Source organism: Aedes albopictus, chromosome 3 (assembly GCF_035046485.1).
Source record: "Aedes albopictus strain Foshan chromosome 3, AalbF5, whole genome shotgun sequence".
Taxonomy (NCBI): Eukaryota; Metazoa; Arthropoda; class Insecta; order Diptera; family Culicidae; genus Aedes; species Aedes albopictus.
The window spans coordinates 154,646,281-154,666,760 of record NC_085138.1 but is presented as its reverse complement, the minus strand read 5'-3'; the positions used below and the strand labels follow the sequence as shown (position 1 = coordinate 154,666,760).

The 20,480-nt window shown below is 43.0% G+C and overlaps 1 protein-coding gene across 4 annotated transcripts; it reads right to left on the bottom strand.

Moving 5' to 3' along the window:
- Window positions 1-4,977: 4,977 nt before the first annotated feature.
- LOC109415749 (uncharacterized) lies at window positions 4,978-8,520 on the bottom strand. Of its 4 annotated transcripts, XR_009998647.1 has the most exons (3): window positions 7,128-8,515; window positions 6,959-7,063; window positions 6,471-6,902 (listed from the first exon to the last, which is right to left on the bottom strand). XR_009998647.1 is itself a non-coding variant. In XM_062856172.1 (2 exons), the coding sequence occupies exon 2, from the start codon at window positions 6,324-6,326 to the stop codon at window positions 5,544-5,546; it is 783 nt and encodes a 260-aa protein (XP_062712156.1). In that variant the 5' UTR covers window positions 6,327-7,208; window positions 7,270-8,520; the 3' UTR covers window positions 4,978-5,543. The 4 variants fall into 4 exon arrangements, 3 of the variants coding, with proteins under 3 accessions (XP_062712156.1, XP_062712155.1, XP_062712154.1); XM_062856172.1 differs by having other exon boundaries at window positions 4,978-7,208; window positions 7,270-8,520; XM_062856171.1 differs by having other exon boundaries at window positions 4,978-7,378; window positions 7,445-8,520.
- Window positions 8,521-20,480: the final 11,960 nt, after the last annotated feature.

The following is a 20,480-nucleotide window of genomic DNA, read 5'->3' as shown; positions in this document are numbered from 1 at the left end:
AAACAAAAAGTTGATAAGAGTGTGTCGGGTATATCGTCGCTTCAGTAACATATTGTTCTATGCGTCCTATTTTGTCTGGAAGAAAGGATTATTTTACTTTTAATATTTAACGAATTTTATCTACAAGTACAGGGGATAGACAAAATGATCGGGACAGGCAAAAATTTCACTTTTCAAAAAGTGGTAAAAGAACTGTTATTTTTTGAAAAATGCATCAAAAAATCTTAAATTTTTACTGGAAGTTGATCAACTAGTTGTGTATCCATGGTCAAAATTTGGGAAAGATCGGGCTATTCTACATGAAGTTAGAAAAATTCTAGAAAAAGTCAATACTATCCGATAGTCAACTTTGAACTGTTATATCTCCGGATTCAATGAACCGAATGCAATGAAATTTTGAGCGTTTATAACTCATATAATAAGCTTTGAAAAGAGTTTGACTAAACTTGAAATTATTAATAAGAAAAAAAGTAACAGCGATTTCATTTATTTTATGATTTTTTAGTAAATTGGTCTAATTTTCATATAATTCCCATTACTTTTTCAATTTATTGCCGATTATTTTGTTTCTTCCTGTCAAAACATAATCATATGAATGTCAATTAAAGGGAATTTAAATAAACTATAATTACCATCTCGAATTTTGAAGCGATGTTGAAAATTTCAATAATTTGATGTTATATCAGAAAAATATTCTCAACGCTATAGTTTTCTTCCGTGTTAACAATTTTAGGTTATGTCAAAAGTTTTTGAAAGCTTATTATATAAGTCTTAAACGCTCAAAATTTCATTGCATTTGGTTCTTTGAACCCGGAGATATAACAGTTCAAAGTTGCCTATCGGATAATTATGATTTTTCTTAGAATCTTTATAACTTCATGTAGAATATTCCGATCTTTCCCAAATTTTGACCACTGATACACAACTAGTTGAGAAACTTCCAGTGAAAAATATAGATTTTTTGATGCACTTTTCAAAAAGTTGCAGCTCTTTTACCATTTTTTGAGAAGTGAAAATTTTGCCTGTCCCGATCATTTTGTCTATCCCCTGTATGTCCCATGCAGTAGGAATGGGACCATTTGAAGTTCGTGAGATATTTTCATCTTTTTGCACAGCGTTGTGCATATTTATGACATGAAACTCTATTTGAAAAGACAACAACTTTAGTTAATGGGAGAAGCACGTAGAAAAACAATGAAAGTTTCAAAAATGAAAGCTAGAAAATAGAATAATGAAGACTAGAAAATATTTCATCACGGAAAATTTCATACATTTTTGTATGGGAGGCATTTTAACTTAAAACAGCATGCATTGAAATTTAGTATGGAAAGTTTCAATAAAAAACTTATATAGGTGTCTTACCTTCTCGGTTAGACTAAGGTCTGGATGTCCTCTGCTGTACGTAAGAGTCGTCTCTTTTCGACGCGGTCAAAGGCTGTGCGTATCCAGTTCCGCACTCTTCTTGTACCGATCGGATTGCTCTTGAGGCCCATGTAATCATTTAATCGCCTCCTTCAAGTCCCGTCTTCTATCTGCGCTTTGTCGTAGATGGTCCTGCTTAAAGGCAGACTTGTTAGAATCCCAAAATGGCCGCCACAACATGGTCGACTTTGGTACCTACCCACGATTTCGAAAGCACAAATCTCTTCGTAAACAAAACCAGTGCATCTGATCTTCTTATTTTACGCTTATTACAAGTGAGCAAGAACAGAATAATAAAATGCACTGTTGTTTGAACCTTGCTCCTTGAGATTTGTACGTCTGAAGTTCGGTTAGATTGTGGCCACAATCCAATACTCCTGCAGTCCTTCGCCCAGAGCAATCAAACGATGCATCAACTCAGCCACACTCATCAAATGCTCTGCGAAGCGTTGAAAAACTACCACGAGCGAGGTTTACTAACGAACAAGATATACCTATTTATGTGTGGCGAAACTTTGGGCAAAACTTTATTGTTGTTTTTTTTCAGTACTTACCTTACTTACCGATCAGGCTAAGGCCTGGGTGGCCTCTGCTGTACATAGTAGCCATCTCCATTCCACTCGGTCCTTGTCTGTTTGTCTCCAGTTCCGCACTCTGCGTAGGGTCCGCTAATCATCCTCCACTTGGTCGACCCACCTAGCTCGCTGCGCACCACGTCTTCTTGTACCGGTCGGAAAACTCTCGAGAACCACTTTAGTCGGGTTGCTATCCGATTAGCCTCCCGATTTTCGCGGTGTGGACGATGGTTGGTTCTCTCAGCAGCTGATGCAGCTCGTGGTTCATTCGCATTCTCCACGTCCCGTCTTCCATCTGCACTCCGCCGTAGATGGTACGCAACACCTTCCGTTCGAAAACTCCAAGGGCGCGATGGTTTTCTGCACGTTGGGTCCATGTTTCGTGCCCATAGAGGACTACCCTAAACTGGGATGTAGTTGATCAGTGGGGTGAACCTGATCGATCACTCAATAACCCACGGATATCGACTTTCAAGGAAGTTACCATTCCATTTTAATGTTACGTCGTTAGATTGCGAATGGTTAAAATAGAATTGTTGCTTCCTTGAAAGTCGATATTCGTGGGTAATTGAGTGATCAGGTGCACCCCACTGATCAACTACACCCCAGTTTACGGTATCGGTCTAATCAGCGTTTTGAAGAAAGTTTACTTCGTGTGACGGCGAACTTTATTCGATCGTAGAGTTCTGCGGAGTCCAAAGTAAGCACGATTTCCTGGCACAATGTGTCTCTGAATTTCTCTGCTGATGTCGTTGTCGGCGGTCACCAGTGAGCCCAAGTACATTAATTCTTCAACCGCTGGAGCCCTTTGCCATGTACTTTGTCTTCGACACATTAATGACTAATCCGATTGAGATCGCAATAGGCTTTGCTCGTAAGTGGACGCGTTTTTTTTTCTGTCAGCATTTTTTTCTCGAATTGCATATTTCAAAACTCAAGTGCTAATAGTGGAAATTTGTGCAATTATTGACATTACATTTAAATACATGAAAAGGATTGTGGATTGTGTAAAGCGCGATAACACTAGGAGATTCCGAAATAGCAGGTTATTTATTTATGAGTTACGCAAAGCTCCTACAAGACTGTGATGATCTTCGGTGATTTGGACGATGATGGTAGTGAACCGATCGTGATTCAACCATTTGTATGCCGTATGGTTCGGTTCGGTTTATGGAGCGATCCGAGGTTTTCCATATCTGAATTTTCCTTATGAATCCGAGGGCGAGTATTGGAGGTTGAGCTACAGGAGCTTTTGAGAGGCGTTTTGGACCTTTTTGAGAGATGTAGTCGGTAGTGAACTCGGAAAGAGAGCTGAATGGATTTATCCGGTGAGTTTGTTTCTTGTTGCCCCCTTCCAGCCTGTGGACTCTATTTTCATTATATTGTGAGTATAAATCTTTTACTACTTCATCAAATTTGTATAGTTCGTCACCATGGGTGTCGACTAAATCAACCCGCAAATTTAATCGCAATCGTTGAATGTGCGCTTTGACGTTAAACCGATTAATTGTCTTCTACACTTACTTGATACTTGACACGAGTTGATGGACTACAACTCGTAGCGGTGAGTCTACGCCGAATGAAACATTCGCCACCACTGGTCTCGGTCCTGGGCCAATAACTTCCAGTCACCCTGAACGTTTAGAGCCCTGAGGTCCTCCTCAATAAGTTCGCTAATTACCACAAAAAGGTTTCTTGCAGTTGCGTACATCTGTTTAGGATGACAATTAAATTTCCGGGTTGATTTTTTCCGGAACGTAGGATACTTAACACGCACTGTAAAGTACTTCACCTCAAGTTTCGGTCCAAAGTCTTAAAGTATCGATATGTTTTTATAACACAAAATTTACCTACATTTTGTAAAGTCCACCACTTAAAGGGGCTGGCCACAGTAATTTGTTTGAAAATATGTCTCAATATTGATTGTTAGGCTGGTATATTTGCATATACATTTTTGTTTTTCCTTAATGTCAATACAGTATTGTTCCGATTTTATCACGCCCCTTTTCGAAAATGCTTCTAAATATGCTACAAAATCTACACGCATTTCTAATATTTTTAACGTTGCAAAACGTTCCTTCAACATTCATCTTAAAGAAGAGGGGAAACATTTGCTATCAAATGTAACAGAAAATAAATGAAAAATAAAGGACTGACGCACGGAGGCCGTGATATAATCGGAACATTACTGTATACATTTGAAATTATGGTAAAATTAGTATTTTATTATCATATTTATGTGCCTTAATTACATGTACTGTTAAATTCATATTGAACTCCTGACCATTCCTGTACCAAAATCAACACACTAAGATCAGCTCGGTATTTTTTCCATCTTTTTACTGAGTTCTCAACAGCAGATTTAACTCGGTACGCTCGGTTGTTTCTTTTGCGGATATTCTGTAAATGAGTTACCGAGCTCAGATAACAAACTGTCAAAAGTTACTGATTCACGGTAAATATCGTTACTGGTGAACGGTAAATACGATAACCGAGTGTACCGAGATAAATCTGCTATTGAAAACTCAGTAAAAAGATGGAAAAAATACTGAACTCAGTGAAAAAATTACTGAGCTGGAACATCTGAATCTTAGTGTGAAGACCAAAATCCTATTCCCTTTCTATTTCCGAGGGCGTCGGTGAGTCGCTGGCATCTCGGTAAATAGTTATCCCTTCCCTACTATCCCTTCCCATCCACATAACGTGTTTCTTATCGTTCCAGAGAGCGATCTTAAGCGCCATTGATCGCTCTATGGAACGATAAGAAACACGTTATGTGGATGGGAAGGGATAGTAGGGAAGTGATAACTATTTACCGAGATGCCAGCTTAGGCTTGTTAGCCAGGACACAGTGAAAATGCCTGTGCCCCATCCCGGAATCAAAAAGGCCCATGGAGTGACAAAATTTCTTAGCTATGTCACTTCCAACGTTGGTGTTCAAATATACTAAAACACCTTCACTCACTCCAACACATTTACATGATTTACTCAAATACACTTACACAATCTGAATCTTGTCGCATCACTCGCTTATAGTGGTTCCCAGATCACCCCATTCCAAATAATCAACTCCTTGGCGCCTATGGGAGTGTCGGTGAGTCGCTGTCCTCTTGTAAAGTAGGTGTCATATCATCACATCCTTTCCTATCCTCGTAACGGAGAAGATGGGCGTGGCCGGCAATGGAAGTTATCATGTCTTTTTTACTTCAACCTCTGATTGGATAGCTGTTTCTTCCCAAATAGCATTCCATAAGCAATTAGAATAGGAGTATTAAAGTTTTAACATGACAACTTTCAGTATGCAATCTACGAATTACTCCGTTACCACGCAACGCAACATTAATAACTAATCTGATCCGCCTGGCTTCACTCTTTAGTCGGATGTACGGTTCCGCCATCGTCTCAAATTTACGAGCAATAATATCAATATCATCAGCGAAACCAAGCAGCTGAACGGACTTCGTGAAAATCGTTCCACTCGTGTTTATCCCCGCTCTCCTAATTACACCCTCTAAAGCAATGTTGAACAGCAAGCACGAAAGACCATCACCTTGCCTTAGCCCTCTGCGAGATTCGAAGGGACTCGAGAGTGTCCCTGTTACTCGAACTACGCACATCTTTTGATCCATCGTCCTTTTGATCAATCGTATCCAGTTTATCCGGAAATCCGTATTCGTGCATAATCTGCCATAACTGTTGTCGATCGTTTGTATCATACGCCGATTTGAAATCGATGAACAAGTGATGTGTGGGCACGTTGCATTCGCGGCATTTCTGCAACACCTGGCGGATGGCGAACACCTGGTCCGTTGTAGCGCGTTCACCCATAAATCCAGCCTGATATTGCCCCACGAACTCTCTTGCAATCGGTGATAGACGGCGGCATAAAATTTGAGAGAGTACCTTGTAGGCAGCGCTCAGTAGTGTGATCGCGCGGTAGTTCCCGCAATCCAACTTGTCGCCCTTTTTGTAGATGGGACACACGATACCTTCCATCCATTCCTCCGGTAATACTTCCTCCTCCCAAATCTTGGTAATGACCCAGTGTAGTGCTCTCACCGGTGCTTCTCCACCGTATTTTAGTAGCTCGCTTGGTAATTGATCTGCTCCAGCGGCTTTGTTGTTTTTCAACCGGCCAACCTCCTCCTCAATCTCTTGAAGGTCAGGGGCCGGAAGTCTTTCGTCCTGTGCACATACTCCTAGATTTGTTACCACGCCACCTTCGGTACTTGCAACGTCGCCATTGAGGTGCTCATCGTAATGCTGCCGCCACCTCTCGACCACCTCACTCTCGCTCGTGAGAATATTCCCGTGATTATCTCGGCACATGTCGGCTTGTGGCACAAAGCCTCTGCGCGAGCGGTTAGCTTGTTACTAAATACCCGCTAGCGTACTGACTAAAGCCCAGTTTACGCCTGGAGTGGGACTAGGTACATCGGGAGAAAAAGCTCAACTGATCAAAACGTGCGAGAATACATTTTAATGCTCTATATTTCCTTACATGCGCCTCTTCTCTGAGCCCTATCTCTCCTATCTAACTGGCATTTGCTGCACTTTCTTACGACTATGCTATAATCTATTGGTTACGACTCACGGTTGCTGACGTACTGTCGCTACCTGCTCTAATCCTGGATGTGATGCTGTGCCCACTCGAGCTCCATGCAAGCGGGGCTCGCCACACCATTCGCTTCTTGAACGAAAACGGTGTTCGTTGCACGTAAATCGGGTCCGAGTCGGTTCAGCACTCCCGCAGCACGAATGAGATCGCGGTTCAACGAGGTCGCGCCCGTGTCGCCAACGGAGCCGTGTGCCGCGTGCCTTCCAGAAGATGCACACGGAATCCTCGCCGTCCAATGCTCGGTGTGCCAAACTTCTCGGTGTGTTCTAAGGGTAGAAACAAAAGCCCTACCATTCAGGCAATTAGAATTCTGCATGCGTTGGAGTTTGGTGGAAGCACTTACTTCTCGTTGAAGGCTTTTGCAGATGGACGATCCTCTACCCAAGGGTCGCCAGCAGCCCAGGCACTGTTCGGCGGCGCTGCGGTTCCGAACGGTTGCCGGAAATATCTGATGAACACGCAAGATGATATAATTTGCTCTGGTTGTTCAATATTTGTCAATAGTGTCTTACCTATGCGGTGTTGCTAGGTGCAAACTACTTCGGATCCGATGATGTCCAGATCAAACATGCGTTTAGGAATTACTTTCCAATCTGCGGTAGAGAGTCATCATGAGGTCAAAGGCATATTACCACACTGAAGTGAGTGAGTTACCTTTCGATCCGTTCCTTTCTCAAGTGTTGATCACGTGCTCAAGAGTTCGGCCGACGAGCGGGCTGCTGAACGAGATCAATGCTCCGTTAAATACGACGCCGCTGTCCAACTGTCAAGGAAGGATTTATGAATTAAGGTTAACACTGTCCGTCTCACGTAAAACGCTGATTTCTACCTTTTCTGGCTGATGCGGTCCACCCAGTTTGTCGACCGCCTACCGCTGCCGGGAATGCTCCCAATGCAAGAGAGGCACTTGGTGTCGTATTTGGATGGCTCAATCGCGCCGGTCCTCCTTGTACACCCAGGTACCGGGCTTCCGATTTTCCGTGTGATGATTGACCGACTGCAATTTTTAGGATGTTCAACAGCCCGAACTTGTCTGCTCAATCTGGCACGAGTTCTCTTTTGCAGCTTCTTTCGTTTTCACCTCGGGCGGAAGTGGTGTAGGATCGTTGGTTTGACGATAGGAAAACCGTTTGACAGCGACAGTTGTCTTGAAAAGCTTTCCCTATCTTGTGCTTCATGCCTGGCTGCGTTCTTGTTCGCTTACACTCTAATGATTTTCTAGTTTATGATTAGAGCACTACCCATTCAAGATCTAAATGTAACAAGCTTCTCGTAGAACTTTCGTGTGTCCTTAGCGCGGTACAGCTCTTCCATCGCTTCGCGATCTCGTTCTTCCTGCTGGCGCTTCTTCATCCGGAAGACTGAGTTCTGCCTGTTCCGCGCCTGTTTGTAACGTGCCTCATTCGCTCTCGTACGGTGTTGCAGCATTCTCGCCCATGCTGCATTCTTCTCGTTTTTCAACTGTTCACATTCGCCGTCGTACCAGTCGTTTCTGTGACTCGGAGTCGCGAAGCCTAGTGCTGTAGCCGAGGTACTACCTATGGCGGATCGGATGTCCCTCCAGCCATCTTCAAGTGTAGCTGCGCCAAGCTGCTCTTCCGTTGGTAGGGCCACTGCTAACTGCTGCGCGTAGTCTTGAGCCACGCAGCTGCTCGGTATTGAGCCGTGGCGTTCGGCTTCGACGCGTGGTAATAACCGTCAAAAGTTTTGAGCGCATGCATATAGCTATACGGACACGAGACATGGACCATGCTTGAAGAGGACCTGTGGTCAAAGCCGGAAGGATACGATGGGAAGGGCATGTTACAAGTATGCCGGGCAACAACCCTGCAAAGTTGGTGTTCGCGACAGATCCGGTTGGCACAAAAAGGCGTGGAGCGCAGAGAGCACGATAGGCGGACCAGGTGGAGCGCGAGTTGGCGAGCATTGAGCGTAACCGAGGATGGAGAACGACAGCCACGAACCGTGTATTATGGAGAAATTTTGTTGATTCAGTATTATCATGAATTTGATGTAGTACTAAATAAATGAATGAACAATCTGAGATAACCTACGATATTTAAATTAAAAAAAATCTGTCTAATCCTGCAGAATTTTTCTTAAGCGGAAGACATGCTTCCATAAAGGCGCAATATCTCATATAACATGGGACAATTATGCGTAGAACGGTAGCACATGGAACGAACGTGCCATTTTTCGAGCGCATCACCAAAACTCCCCATAACTTGCTTCCCAAAACTGCGACCCAACAACCAAAGAAGTAGAATAAACCGCCTATATCCGGTCCGTTGTTGGTCAGATTTTCTATTTCCATCGTGGATGTCCCATCGCCGCTACTTCTAAAACCCACCTCATTCATGCGATGCGTGTGTTTTGTATTTCTTCCACTTCCGAAGGTCTGCTATTGAGTGCGACGCGATGTTTATGTATATGGATTGATGGAGGATTATCGAATTTCATCTTTAATGTTTATCGTTCAGTTTGGAAGATTATGCATTGTCATCCGATCGTTTGTTTAATCAAACTGTGCCACCGTGAGAAGCGTTGCGCAGTCAGCAAGCCACAGACATTCCTTTGGATCCGTTGGGATATCATGTCAAAGTTATGATTGCAAAATATTTGCACTAATCAAGTTCGCAGAATAATGATATGAATGTGATACCTAGCTTATTTTTTCTTACGAGACTTTGATACTTGCATTTCAAAAGTCTCTGTGTGCCCTGCATTACGAAAACATTGCAATAAAAATATTACGATTATTAACTATTAACTATTTGCTTCAGAATAATATATGGGAGCTTAATAATAACACAGTTTCAAAACATTTATCTCACAAAAATGTTTTTGTACAAGTGCTCGTATTGCAAAAAAAAATCACAATAGAAACCACTCAACGTTGTCAGGGAGAAGGGATGCATTCTCAATGAGGGTTGTTAAACTTTTACGAGTGAGTGGATGAACGATGATCAATAAATCAACGATCCTCACCGTTTAAATGCGGTACGGCTTCAGAATGGTGGTTCCCATTCGATTCGCTAAAACCCCCGCATGGCCACATAGTGCTTGATTGACTGGAATTGATGGAAATATCTTTGCCAATTGAAACGTCTCTAGTAGACAAAAGCGTGAGTGTGTGATCGAATAGACTCTTAAACACTTGTTAATCACGCTACATACGATGGGCAAAGAACCTTTCCATTGATGTTTACAGATTTATAAGATAAGGTGTGTCGTACGCTTTTATCAATACATGCACGAGCCATAATGATTTCAGCTGAACCTGTTGAAAAGGAAACCGATTCGATTGATAATTTCTAGCAGCAAAAAATGGAACAATGTCTTCAATGGTTGACATGCGGGATCAGTTTCCATAATACCCAGATAATATTATGCCTAACTGATACCGAAGATATTGCGAGTCTTTGAGTAAAACGGTTGACGTTTTGCGAACCTTATCTTCCGATTGTCAACACGTGTTTTTCGAACAAGCACAACTCTAAATCCAGACTGAACCGGCTCATTTGACGAAAACACATTTCACAAAGGTTGCAAAATAGTTGCAACACGTGCTGCAGCACCGCAGACAGGTGCACGATACACCTATCTAACCTATTTACATCGAACGCGGCGTCTCGGTCTCGTCAGCTGCCAGTTGCGCTGTGATCAACTAGTTTGCTCATATTTTAGAATTTCAGCTGACGCGCCAAATGCCGCGTTGATTCATCATAATCAACATCCGCACAGCATTACCCGCCTTCTATCATCAAAATAGTGTGTATACTACAGATGCAGTTATTTTTAGCCAGGACCCGTCGGGACTCGGACGCACTCGTCAGCGCTCCATTGATATATTTACTCACCACTAACGGTATTTGTATAGACGAGTGCACCGATGAACTGAATTCATCGCGGTCCGAGAATTTTGACACTACAGCGGGGTCGCTTCCAATCAGAAGTGATAGATTTCCAATCAGAATTGAACAATTCTGATTGGGAACGACCCCGCTGTAGTGTCAAAATTCTCGGACCGCGATGAATTCAGTTCATCGGTGCACTCGTCTATTATCTATATTCATATTTATGCGTACATAAACAACGGGTTCACTTCAGCACACACCAGTGCTGCTTAGTTCATTAAATGAATTTTCATCAGTCGCTGTCAGAAATGAACGCTTCAACCTTGATTAGAGCAGTTGCATCGGATTGGCGAACGAGATTACTGTTATACAAAATTGCGATGAACAAGCAAGTAATTTTGAAGTTATTAAATCTACTGCAATTCATCGACGTTTTGTATTAGCGCTTTTCTCGCGTTACATTTGAAAAGAACCTATACCTAAAATGTGAACAAATCGATTTTGATACCATTCCATAGCATCCCCCAACTGTGCAAAGATCACCGCTCCAAAGGGTCAAATAACCATCATTCAATCATCAACAATTAAAGAGCAATTTTTTGCTCCAATTCACAAAGCCTCTAACGAAAATTATGTCACTGTCTCGCAAAAAACCCCACCTTCAAAACGGCCTATCCCTGCTTTTTTTCTCAATCATTCATAAGCCCGTGCTCCAAATGGGACAGTACCGTAATCCGGGGTCACAGACATCAGTGTCTGTTCAAATATTGCCAAAAAAATTCTGTTAAACCAGTACCCAGTGGATCTCCATGGAATAATGTGACAGAATTTTGTTCAACAAATTTAAGCTTTAAGTTAAACAACTCCAAATATCAAAATTTTGAAAATGCCACTTTGTTGCGAAATTGATCAGTATACAAGCATCGGTTGGAAAGGAAAATTTCCTTCACCGCTTAATTTTGCTCTTCTAAAACCGAATAACGCGTCTAAAATCTTACAACTAGTGAATTTATTACTTTAAATGCAAAATTAAATTTCGAAATTTCCCCTTAAACGCCTAAAGGTAGGCAATTTCATTTGAAATAAGTGATTTCTGTTAAAATAAATTACTATTTCTTCATAAAATTGACTTTTTATAACAATTCTATGTTCTGATTAGCCGCATAACATCCCAACCAAGGCTCCACAAAAATGTTAAAACAGAGAATTCACGGGAAGTCCTATTAGCAATTGATTGTTTAGCAGCAACGATTTCAGCTAAATGAGAAATACATAGCAAATTCTTTGGAAAAATAATGGAAAATTAACTTTTTTCTAGAAAAATAAAAGTCTACACTCATCTCTAGACATCTACGAATCAGATGCCGTAAAAAGTTTAAGATCATTACTATGCTTAAGAGTTCCTAGTATGGAATTATAATGTAGTACCTGAGTGATCAATTTCACCCCGCTGATCAATTTGACCCCGGTTTACGGTAACAGTAAAATTTTGTTTACATTGGTAGGCCTCGTTTAACCCTTTATAAGGCCGAGAAAACTAAACGAGATGTCAACGCATACTATTATGGAAATAGCTATATGCATGATTACATGTACAAAACCATTTTTGTTAAAAAGAAATACAGTAGACGTTCGCTCGGTGCAAACGGTTTAACTGCAATGCTTTTTAACTGCAAGTCCGGTAAGTGCAACAATTTTGCAGTTATCGCTCCGCCATCCGTCAAAATGGTGCGCCACGTTCGCCCAAACGAACAGATGGATGAAGTTCGCGTTCATTTTACGTCAGTTGATGGTTTTTTGACACTGTCAGGCATTGCAGTTATCGGATTTTCGTTCGCTAAGTGGAACGTAAACATGTTGCAGTTATCGAACGTCTACTGTACTCAAAAATTTAGGTGGCGATATAGTTGCCACTGCCCCCTTTTACCCCAGAAGCCCTGGTGGCAATATAGTTGCCACCAGGGGCGTACAATTTCGTTTCAATGATACACTTTCATGCAACATTTGAATGAGTCACTTCAACTGTTGCATACATTTTTCTAATCATTCGTTTCGTTTAAAAAAACTTTTCCACTCATCGTAGCACTCGGTAGTCTCCCACCCGGTCGCATTGCTTGTGCTTCACCCGGCATTGCATTAGTGTCTCACTGGTGCGCGCTAGTCTCTCAATGGTTACGGCGCCGATTAATTGGATTTAAGTGGTCGAATTTGTTATCCTCTCTCATAAAACATAATTATCATTCTATTGGCGTGCACCACTATTGAAAAATGCGGTTTAAATAGTGTTTTTAGCATGTTGAAGTATTTCAATGACTCATAAATGAAACGAAAATCCAAGTGTATCATTCCATGTTTCATACACACTTGTTTCTGTAGCAGCAGCGAATGAGTGTGTTGCTGGGTGAGAGATGAAGCATCACAGCAGTCCGTTCGTATGGGAAACGATTTGCTACAGCTGTCGTACGTCATGTTTTCCTTTCGAAATTGCACGACCCTGGTTGCCACTGCCCGTTTAGGCCACTAGCGTTGGTGGCAATATTCTTGCCACTGACCGTTTGGGGTACTTTTCTTCTCAAGGCTGCGACTAACTGCATGAAAATAGATTTTAAAGTGGAAAAAGAGTAAACCCATAATAAACACTGCTTAATTAGATTCATGTAAACCTGTAATTTGATTATTTCTTAAAATATTTACTAAATCATCGGTGTTACAGTCAAACTTACTGATTTTCTCCATGCAGCCAAATTTTGCCATTTTTCAGTCTACAAACAGCTCCCCAGTGCTTGCAAAATGAAGCGTTTTCCCCTGGACGAATCAAAATTTGCTCCTCTTTGACCAACGCTGTTCAACCCAGAGCGGTAGCTGTATACCTTCATTGGCTAACATGCTTCAGAAGCAAGTGGGAGCATGAGCAACGAATTTTATTACTGAGAGTGAGAAACGGTGGTTCATATGCGTAGTGGCTCTCTGAATCTTTCTCTTCGCCGGCGTATACGGCAATGAATATACTAAGTTTTTATCCCGTTATTACAGTGCAAATAACTAAAACTCAAATCAAATCGATTACAATGGTCACGTACAACTTTCCCATACCAACAGAATGCTTGTTTCTACAAGTTTTGAGCAACAAATAAAACCGAATCATTTCCCCATCTTCACATTTACCGCAGCAACTGAGCATGAACGATCACTAGTCAGTTTGCTTCACAAGCGAACCAACCGATGAGGAACAGCAGTCGCAATTGGTTCGGGTTGAAGGGCCCCGGCCGTGCCCCGGTCATCGATTTCTTTCTAACGATATCTATGGCGTGCTTCTCATTAGCCCGGCCGGGGCCCGACCGAGCCCCGGCACGGTGTGATGTCAAACACGCCATAGTAATCGCATGTAAGAAATCGATGACCGGGGCACGGCCGGGGCTCGGCACGGTCCTGGCCCGATGTAATGGGAATAGCCCTTAAAGCTTTGTTCAGTACCAAAAAATACCAAGCGTTGTTAGTAATCCCATTTTTGTGTAAACCAAAAAAGAAGTTCGTTATCGAGCCGCAAAAAATAAAAATGCTAGGTGGCAATATAGTTAAACTCGAGATGCGGATCACTACCAAAATGCGTTAGAAAATTTATGATTTGGACTAATGCGTTGAAAAATGCTTTGAAAATGCACCAAAAGATTCAATGCGTTGAAAAAAATGCACGAAATAGGGTTTTTGACCCCATTTCCAGCATAACATGTATACAAAATCGTTCTTCTTCTTCTTCTTTATGGCTCTACGTCCCCACTGCCTGCCTCGCTTCAACTTAGTGTTCTTTGAGCGCTTCCACAGTTTTTAATTGAAGGGCATTCTTTGCCTGCCATTGCATGAATTTGTATATTGTGAGGCAAGCACAATAATACACTATGCCCACCCGCATAGTTGTGAATTGTAAGCACACTATCTCACATAATGTTCACAACAATTTGATACAATGCCTGAACAATATCACATGTAATCTGTCTCCACATCAAGTGGTAGTGTTAGTTTGTTGTAGTATACCATTTGGCATATTGTAATGGGCCAAATCACTATATGGCGAATAGGCTGTTAAGTTAGGTTACCATAAAAAATCAGCATTTTTCTCGAACAAATTTTTTGCAAAACAATGAGCCATGTTGTAGATATATTGTTCATTTTTCGCAACGAGAACTGCAAACCAAATTGTCGAAATATGGTGGAACTAATAATTTAAGTGAGATTGTTCATTTATTGTGCAATATATTTAAATGAACAGCATACTGTATTGCTTGATTATGTTTAAACAATTTAAATAAATAATTCAATTAACTATTTTCTAGTAAAAGCTTTCACAAGTAAACAATTTCCTTAACGATTTACAAGAAATATCAGCCATTTCCAATGCTGCTAAAATTCAAATCCGCATTATCCAATTTTATTGCAAATCGTTATGAAAATTGTTAACCTCTGAAAGCTTACCAGAAGATATCAAATTGCTTTGAATAATGAACAACTATAATAATTGTAAATTTATTTCAATTAAACATATTTTACCCGGGATTTTGGCATACTTTATATATTCACTCCTGGGGCTATTTTGTCCCTGGCTGTCTCTGATCATCCGAACCGAACCCGCAACGTTTTCGTCACTGGCACAACCTTCTACTCAGACATTCCACGTTTGCCCGAAGAACCCTAATTTTCCTTCCCAGCTTCCAGTCTTCTTCGTCGTCTGGATGAAGATGTTTTTGCAACACGAAATGAAGATGAAGATGAAGATGTTTTTGCAACACGAAAACTAAATTTCTTTTGAAGCGTTGCTTCCCCGTGTTTTTTTTTTTTTTTGCGAGCGTGTCGTAGCAAGCAGCTTGCCGGTACATATTCATTCGCTCACAAATACCGATCCGTGCAACAATTTGTGAACTTGTTCAAAATCAGTAACGTGTTGTGAAATAAACGTGTATTAGTGTGTTACGCAAAATAAGTACAAACCACATGATAAAGAGTGAATTAATAGTGGCACCATTTCTCACGAGTTTTCATCCTCATATAGTTAGACAATTATTGCAAAATATGATAAATTGTTAACACTTGATATGAATTATATACACCGTAACTTATTGTTAAACAAATTGAGTTTCATATACTTGGACATGAAAGCAACTACTTTCCGTATATTAACCTCAACAGATAGAACAAGGTTATTGTTTGAACCTCAAGACAAATTGTAATTTGCTATGCGGGCAAGTAGTCAAAAAAAATTCCTGACCGGACCGGGAATCGAATTGGCGATCACACTAGTCTAACTTGAGACAAAATTGTGCATTACTAAACTCACAACGAAACGAACGTTTTCTTCCATCTGAATCAGATACCATTGCATTAACTGGTCGTTTACAGTGATTGTTGTGAACATTTTCTGCCAGAAAGTTGATTTTGAACGAGTTTACTGCACCTAGTCCAGCACCAATTCCCGGCACCAGTGCCGAACTTCCAGCAACATCAAATGGGAAATCATTTCAGCACCCATCTTTGTGCTGCCGAAGTGCACCCGTCTGCGTGTAATAGTTGTTTTGAGCACTTGTGCGGTTTCAGAGAGAAAGTGTAGCTCATTAACTGTGGATCCCGTTGCGGAAATTTTGCTAGAGATGATTACCTACGGAAGTGCGTTTGGAAAATATGCGGCAAGTGATATTTTGATTTGTTTTACTGTGAGGTGCCGGGAATTTGTGCTGGTGCCCAAGTAGTTCGAAACATTACTCACGTATTTTTAAACCTTAATTCGCCAATGCGCAACAAAATGCACCAATGCGTAATGTCGATAAATACAAAAGACTGAATCGAAAATGGGCTAGTGATCCGCCCCTCGGTTAAACTGTTATCTAACCATTTGCTATGCAGTGCATTGTCTAAAAAACTGGATAGTTTCTTGGCCTTATCCTTTACTGTATTGCAGTAAATTTGTTCGAGAAAACTAGCAATTTTTTATGGTAACCAATCTTAACCGCCTATCCCACATACTGTAAATTGGCGGATTACCATTTGTCAAACAAGCAGATCTGTACATGGTATGGTTATCTTACTGTTATCCCGCACAGTACGAGAAATAGTTCAATCACAATTGCTAATGGTTATCTACAATATGAGATACGTTGCGTCTACAGTTAGTGATTATGCCTCAAATCCTTCCCAACCAAGTTGAATTATACGACCAAGTTTCAAGAAATTTGGCCGACAAAAACACCTCATGACCGAGCTCATGACGAAGAGAACATACCTGCCGATAATACCCCACGCCACCCTATATTGACCTTCTGGAAAACTATAATTGAACGGGAAATAGATCAAATGATTCGAGTGTCAAGAAACTCGGTTGTTGAAATTTCTTCAGAAATTCAGAAGAATTTTCCATACCTGCTTTTTCTCCTAACAGTATGTAGAACATTCCGGAACCTGTTTCGAGAGAAATCTAGAAGCTTCTAGAAATATTTTTCATTGCTTGTTCCTCATACTTCGCATGTAGTATATAAAATCAATTCAGCCGAATGCAGTGGAGTAGTATGGATTGAGCTTTGAATGAAAAGTTTGTTAAATTTCGATTGAGAAAAATCATAAGGAGTGTGATAAAGTAGGTCTTACTCAGGCGAGGTTCGGGCAACTAATGACAGTCTTTATTTAAAAAAATCCCATGACCTACTACGATACATATTTGAACTAACATACAATTCAACGATTACTTAGTTTCTAACATTCCCCCTTAATCTTGAATTACAGAATTCCAAGGGTCTTCATCGCTTCATCTAATTTCACCACTGGAACCGCCTTGGTGAGAGCATCCGCTGTTTGCTCGTCCGTCCTGACGTGTTCAAGACCAATGATGTTCTGCGCCAACTTCTCTCGCACGAAGTGATGTCGGATGTCAATATGTTTGCTGCGAGGTGAATATCCGACTTCTTTCTTCGCCAGATGCACAGCACTCAAATTGTCGCAACGGATTTGCACAGCATCAGATACTCCATGCAGCTCGCCTCGTAGTCCACGCCACCACATGGCTTCTTGGGTCGCCGCCGACACAGCCATATACTCCGCTTCCATGGTGGATAGAGCGACTGTGGCCTGCTTTCGACAACTCCAGGAAATCGCACCACCTGCTTCTTTGAAGACGTATCCGGTGATCGATCGACGAGTATCGGGATCATTCCCCCAATCCGCGTCACTGTAGCCGACGAATCCCTCCTCCGATGTCTTCGAATAGGTCAGTTTCCTCGACTTGGTACCTTTCAGGTACCGCAGTATCCGTTTGGCCGCCGTCCAATGTGCCTTGCCTGGATTCTGACAAAACTGACTGACCATGTTGACCGCGAAGCTAATGTCCGGTCTTGTCGATTGCGCTAGATACTGCAAGCTGCCCACCTGCTCACGGTACGGCACGTTCTCCATCAACTTCCGTTCTTCATCGGTGTTCGGACACATCTCCTTGGTCAGCTTCTGGTTCGGATCAGCAGGTGTCGCAACCATATTGCAATCAGCAACTTTGAACCGGTGCAGCAAATCATTGATGTAGCTCTCTTGATCGAGCATCACTCGGCTGCCGTCTCTGGTCACCCGCATCCCGAGAATTTTGCTGGCCAAACCGAGGTCCTTCATTTGGAACTTGGTCATCAGTTCCTTCTTCAGCCTGTCCACCCAACGCTGGTTGTTCGAAAATACCAACATGTCGTCCACGTAAACAGCCACAATCAGGACCATACCACCTTCAATCTTGAAGTAGACGCACGTGTCGTAGGCCGACCGCTTCAGACCAATGCGTCGCAGCTCGGCGTCCAGCTTCTGGTTCCACACCCGGCTGGCTTGCTTGAGGCCATAGAGTGCTTTCCGCAACCGACAAACTTTCCTGGGTGATTCCGGATCGACGAATCCTTCCGGCTGAACCATATAGATGTCCTCCGCACCTAGATCGCCTTGTAGGAACGCCGTGACCGCGTCCAGCTGATGGATCTTGAGATTCATCTTGGCTGCCATCGACATCAGGTACCGTACTGTAGCGTACCGCACTACGGGCGAAAACGTTTCGTTGTAGTCGATGCCTTTGATCTGGGAAAAACCCTTGATGACCAGGCGGGCTTTGTAGCGCTCCACGGTTCCGTCCAGGTTCGTCTTCACTTTGTAGACCCATTTGCAACGTAGAGGCTTCCTTCCGTCCGGCAGTTCCACCAACTCCCACGTTTGGTTGTCCACCAGAGCCTCGTACTCCGATATCATCGCTTCCTTCCACTTGTCGCTGTCATGCCGGGTGACCGCTTCTCGGAACGTGTCGGGTTCATCCGCCGCTCCATCGGAAAACTGTTCGGGTTGGGAAACTATCTCAGGAAAAGTGCTACAGCTCATAATATAATCACGATACTTGCCTGGGATAGTGTGCTCCCTCGCACTGCGCCTTACCAACAATTGTGGGTCCTCTGATTGTGGAGGGAGCACGGAAGGTTGGGGTTCTTCATCGATGATCGAATCTGCATCGCTGTAGACCGACTCGTCAAGGGGATTCTCGCCGCCAACGGCGCCCTCGGCTTCATCGTCGTCTTCGCTTGGCTCGGTCTGAATCACCAGTTCGCTTCCTTCCGCATTCGGTTCTCGCTCACCTCTCGTCGTCTTGTGCTGTGCTTGACCTTCGTCTAAGAAAATCACATCTCGGCTGACGTAGACTTTCTTGGTTCTCTCGTTGTACACCCTGTACGCTTTCGAGCCTTCACTGTAGCCAACGAAGATGCACGCTTCCGACTTCTTGTCCCATTTCTTTCTCTTCTCTTTCGGTACATGCACCATCACCTTGGCTCCAAATATACGAAGATGGGACACGTCCGGCTGCTTGCCAGAAAACTTCTCCTCGGGGGTTACCGACAGTCCCTTTGTCGGTGATCGGTTGACCACGTGCGATGCAACCGTTACTGCTTCTGCCCAAAATTTGTTGTCCAGATCCGCATCTGATAGCATGCTCCTCGCTCTTTCGACCAACGTCCGGTTCATTCTCTCGGCTAACCCGTTTTGCTCCGGATTGTAGGGGGCCGACGTCTCGTGTTGAATGCCTTCTTTCCGCAAAAAGTTTCGAAAATTGCGGTTTACGTACTCTTTGCCGTTGTCCGTCCGTATTCGCTTGATTCGCTGTCCCGTTTGCTTCTCCGCAAAGGCCTTGTAATCTTCGAAAGCTTCGAGCACTTCCGTCTTCGACTTCAGAAAGTAGACCACGGTCTTCCGACTGGCATCGTCAATGAAGGTCAGAAAGTATCGACTGCCTCCAATCGACTCGGTTTCCATAGGGCCGCACAAGTCCGAGTGGACCAGTTCCAGTACGCGATCCTCCCGGTGCCCTTTCGCCTTGAATGGTTGACGACAATGCTTACCTTCGATGCACGGTATGCACCTCGCCGGATCCCGAACCTCGAAGTCCAGTCCGGTGACCATCTCCTTCAGTTGCTTCATCCCACCGGCAGAGAGGTGTCCCATTCGCCGATGCCACAGCTCGTACCTGTCGTCCTGGACCAAATTTGCAATTGGCTTCTTCGTCTCGGATAGCTTGTAGAGACCATTCACTTCACGGCCAATCGCAACGACCTCGTTGCAGGGATTGACGACCTTGCACTCCTCCTTCGTGAACACCACCTTGAATCCTTTCTGGCATACCTTGCTTACGGAGAGTAGATTAATCGCCAGGTCGGGGACGCAAAGCACGTCGCTCATCGTGAGGTCCCAGGTCGCTTCACCGCAATCCGCTTCCAGCTTGACCGATCCTTTCGCCACAACGGCCACTTCCGCATTGTTGGCCACGTTGATCTTCGTCGACACGTCCTGCGAATTTTCCAGCATGGTCTTGTTCCGGCACAAGTGGGTGGTCGCACCAGAATCGAAGAACCAATCGCTGTTGCTCCGCTCCGATGACTGCACAGCATGGGCAGCGAAGAAAGCTGCATGACCTTTCTGAGTGCCACGCTTCTCCTTCTTCTTCTCGCTTGCTTCCTTCTG

Excerpts from the sequence above, each read along its gene's own strand:
- LOC109415749 (XM_062856172.1), bottom strand. The coding sequence starts at position 6,326 with ATGTGCCGAGATAATCACGGGAATATTCTCACGAGCGAGAGTGAGGTG.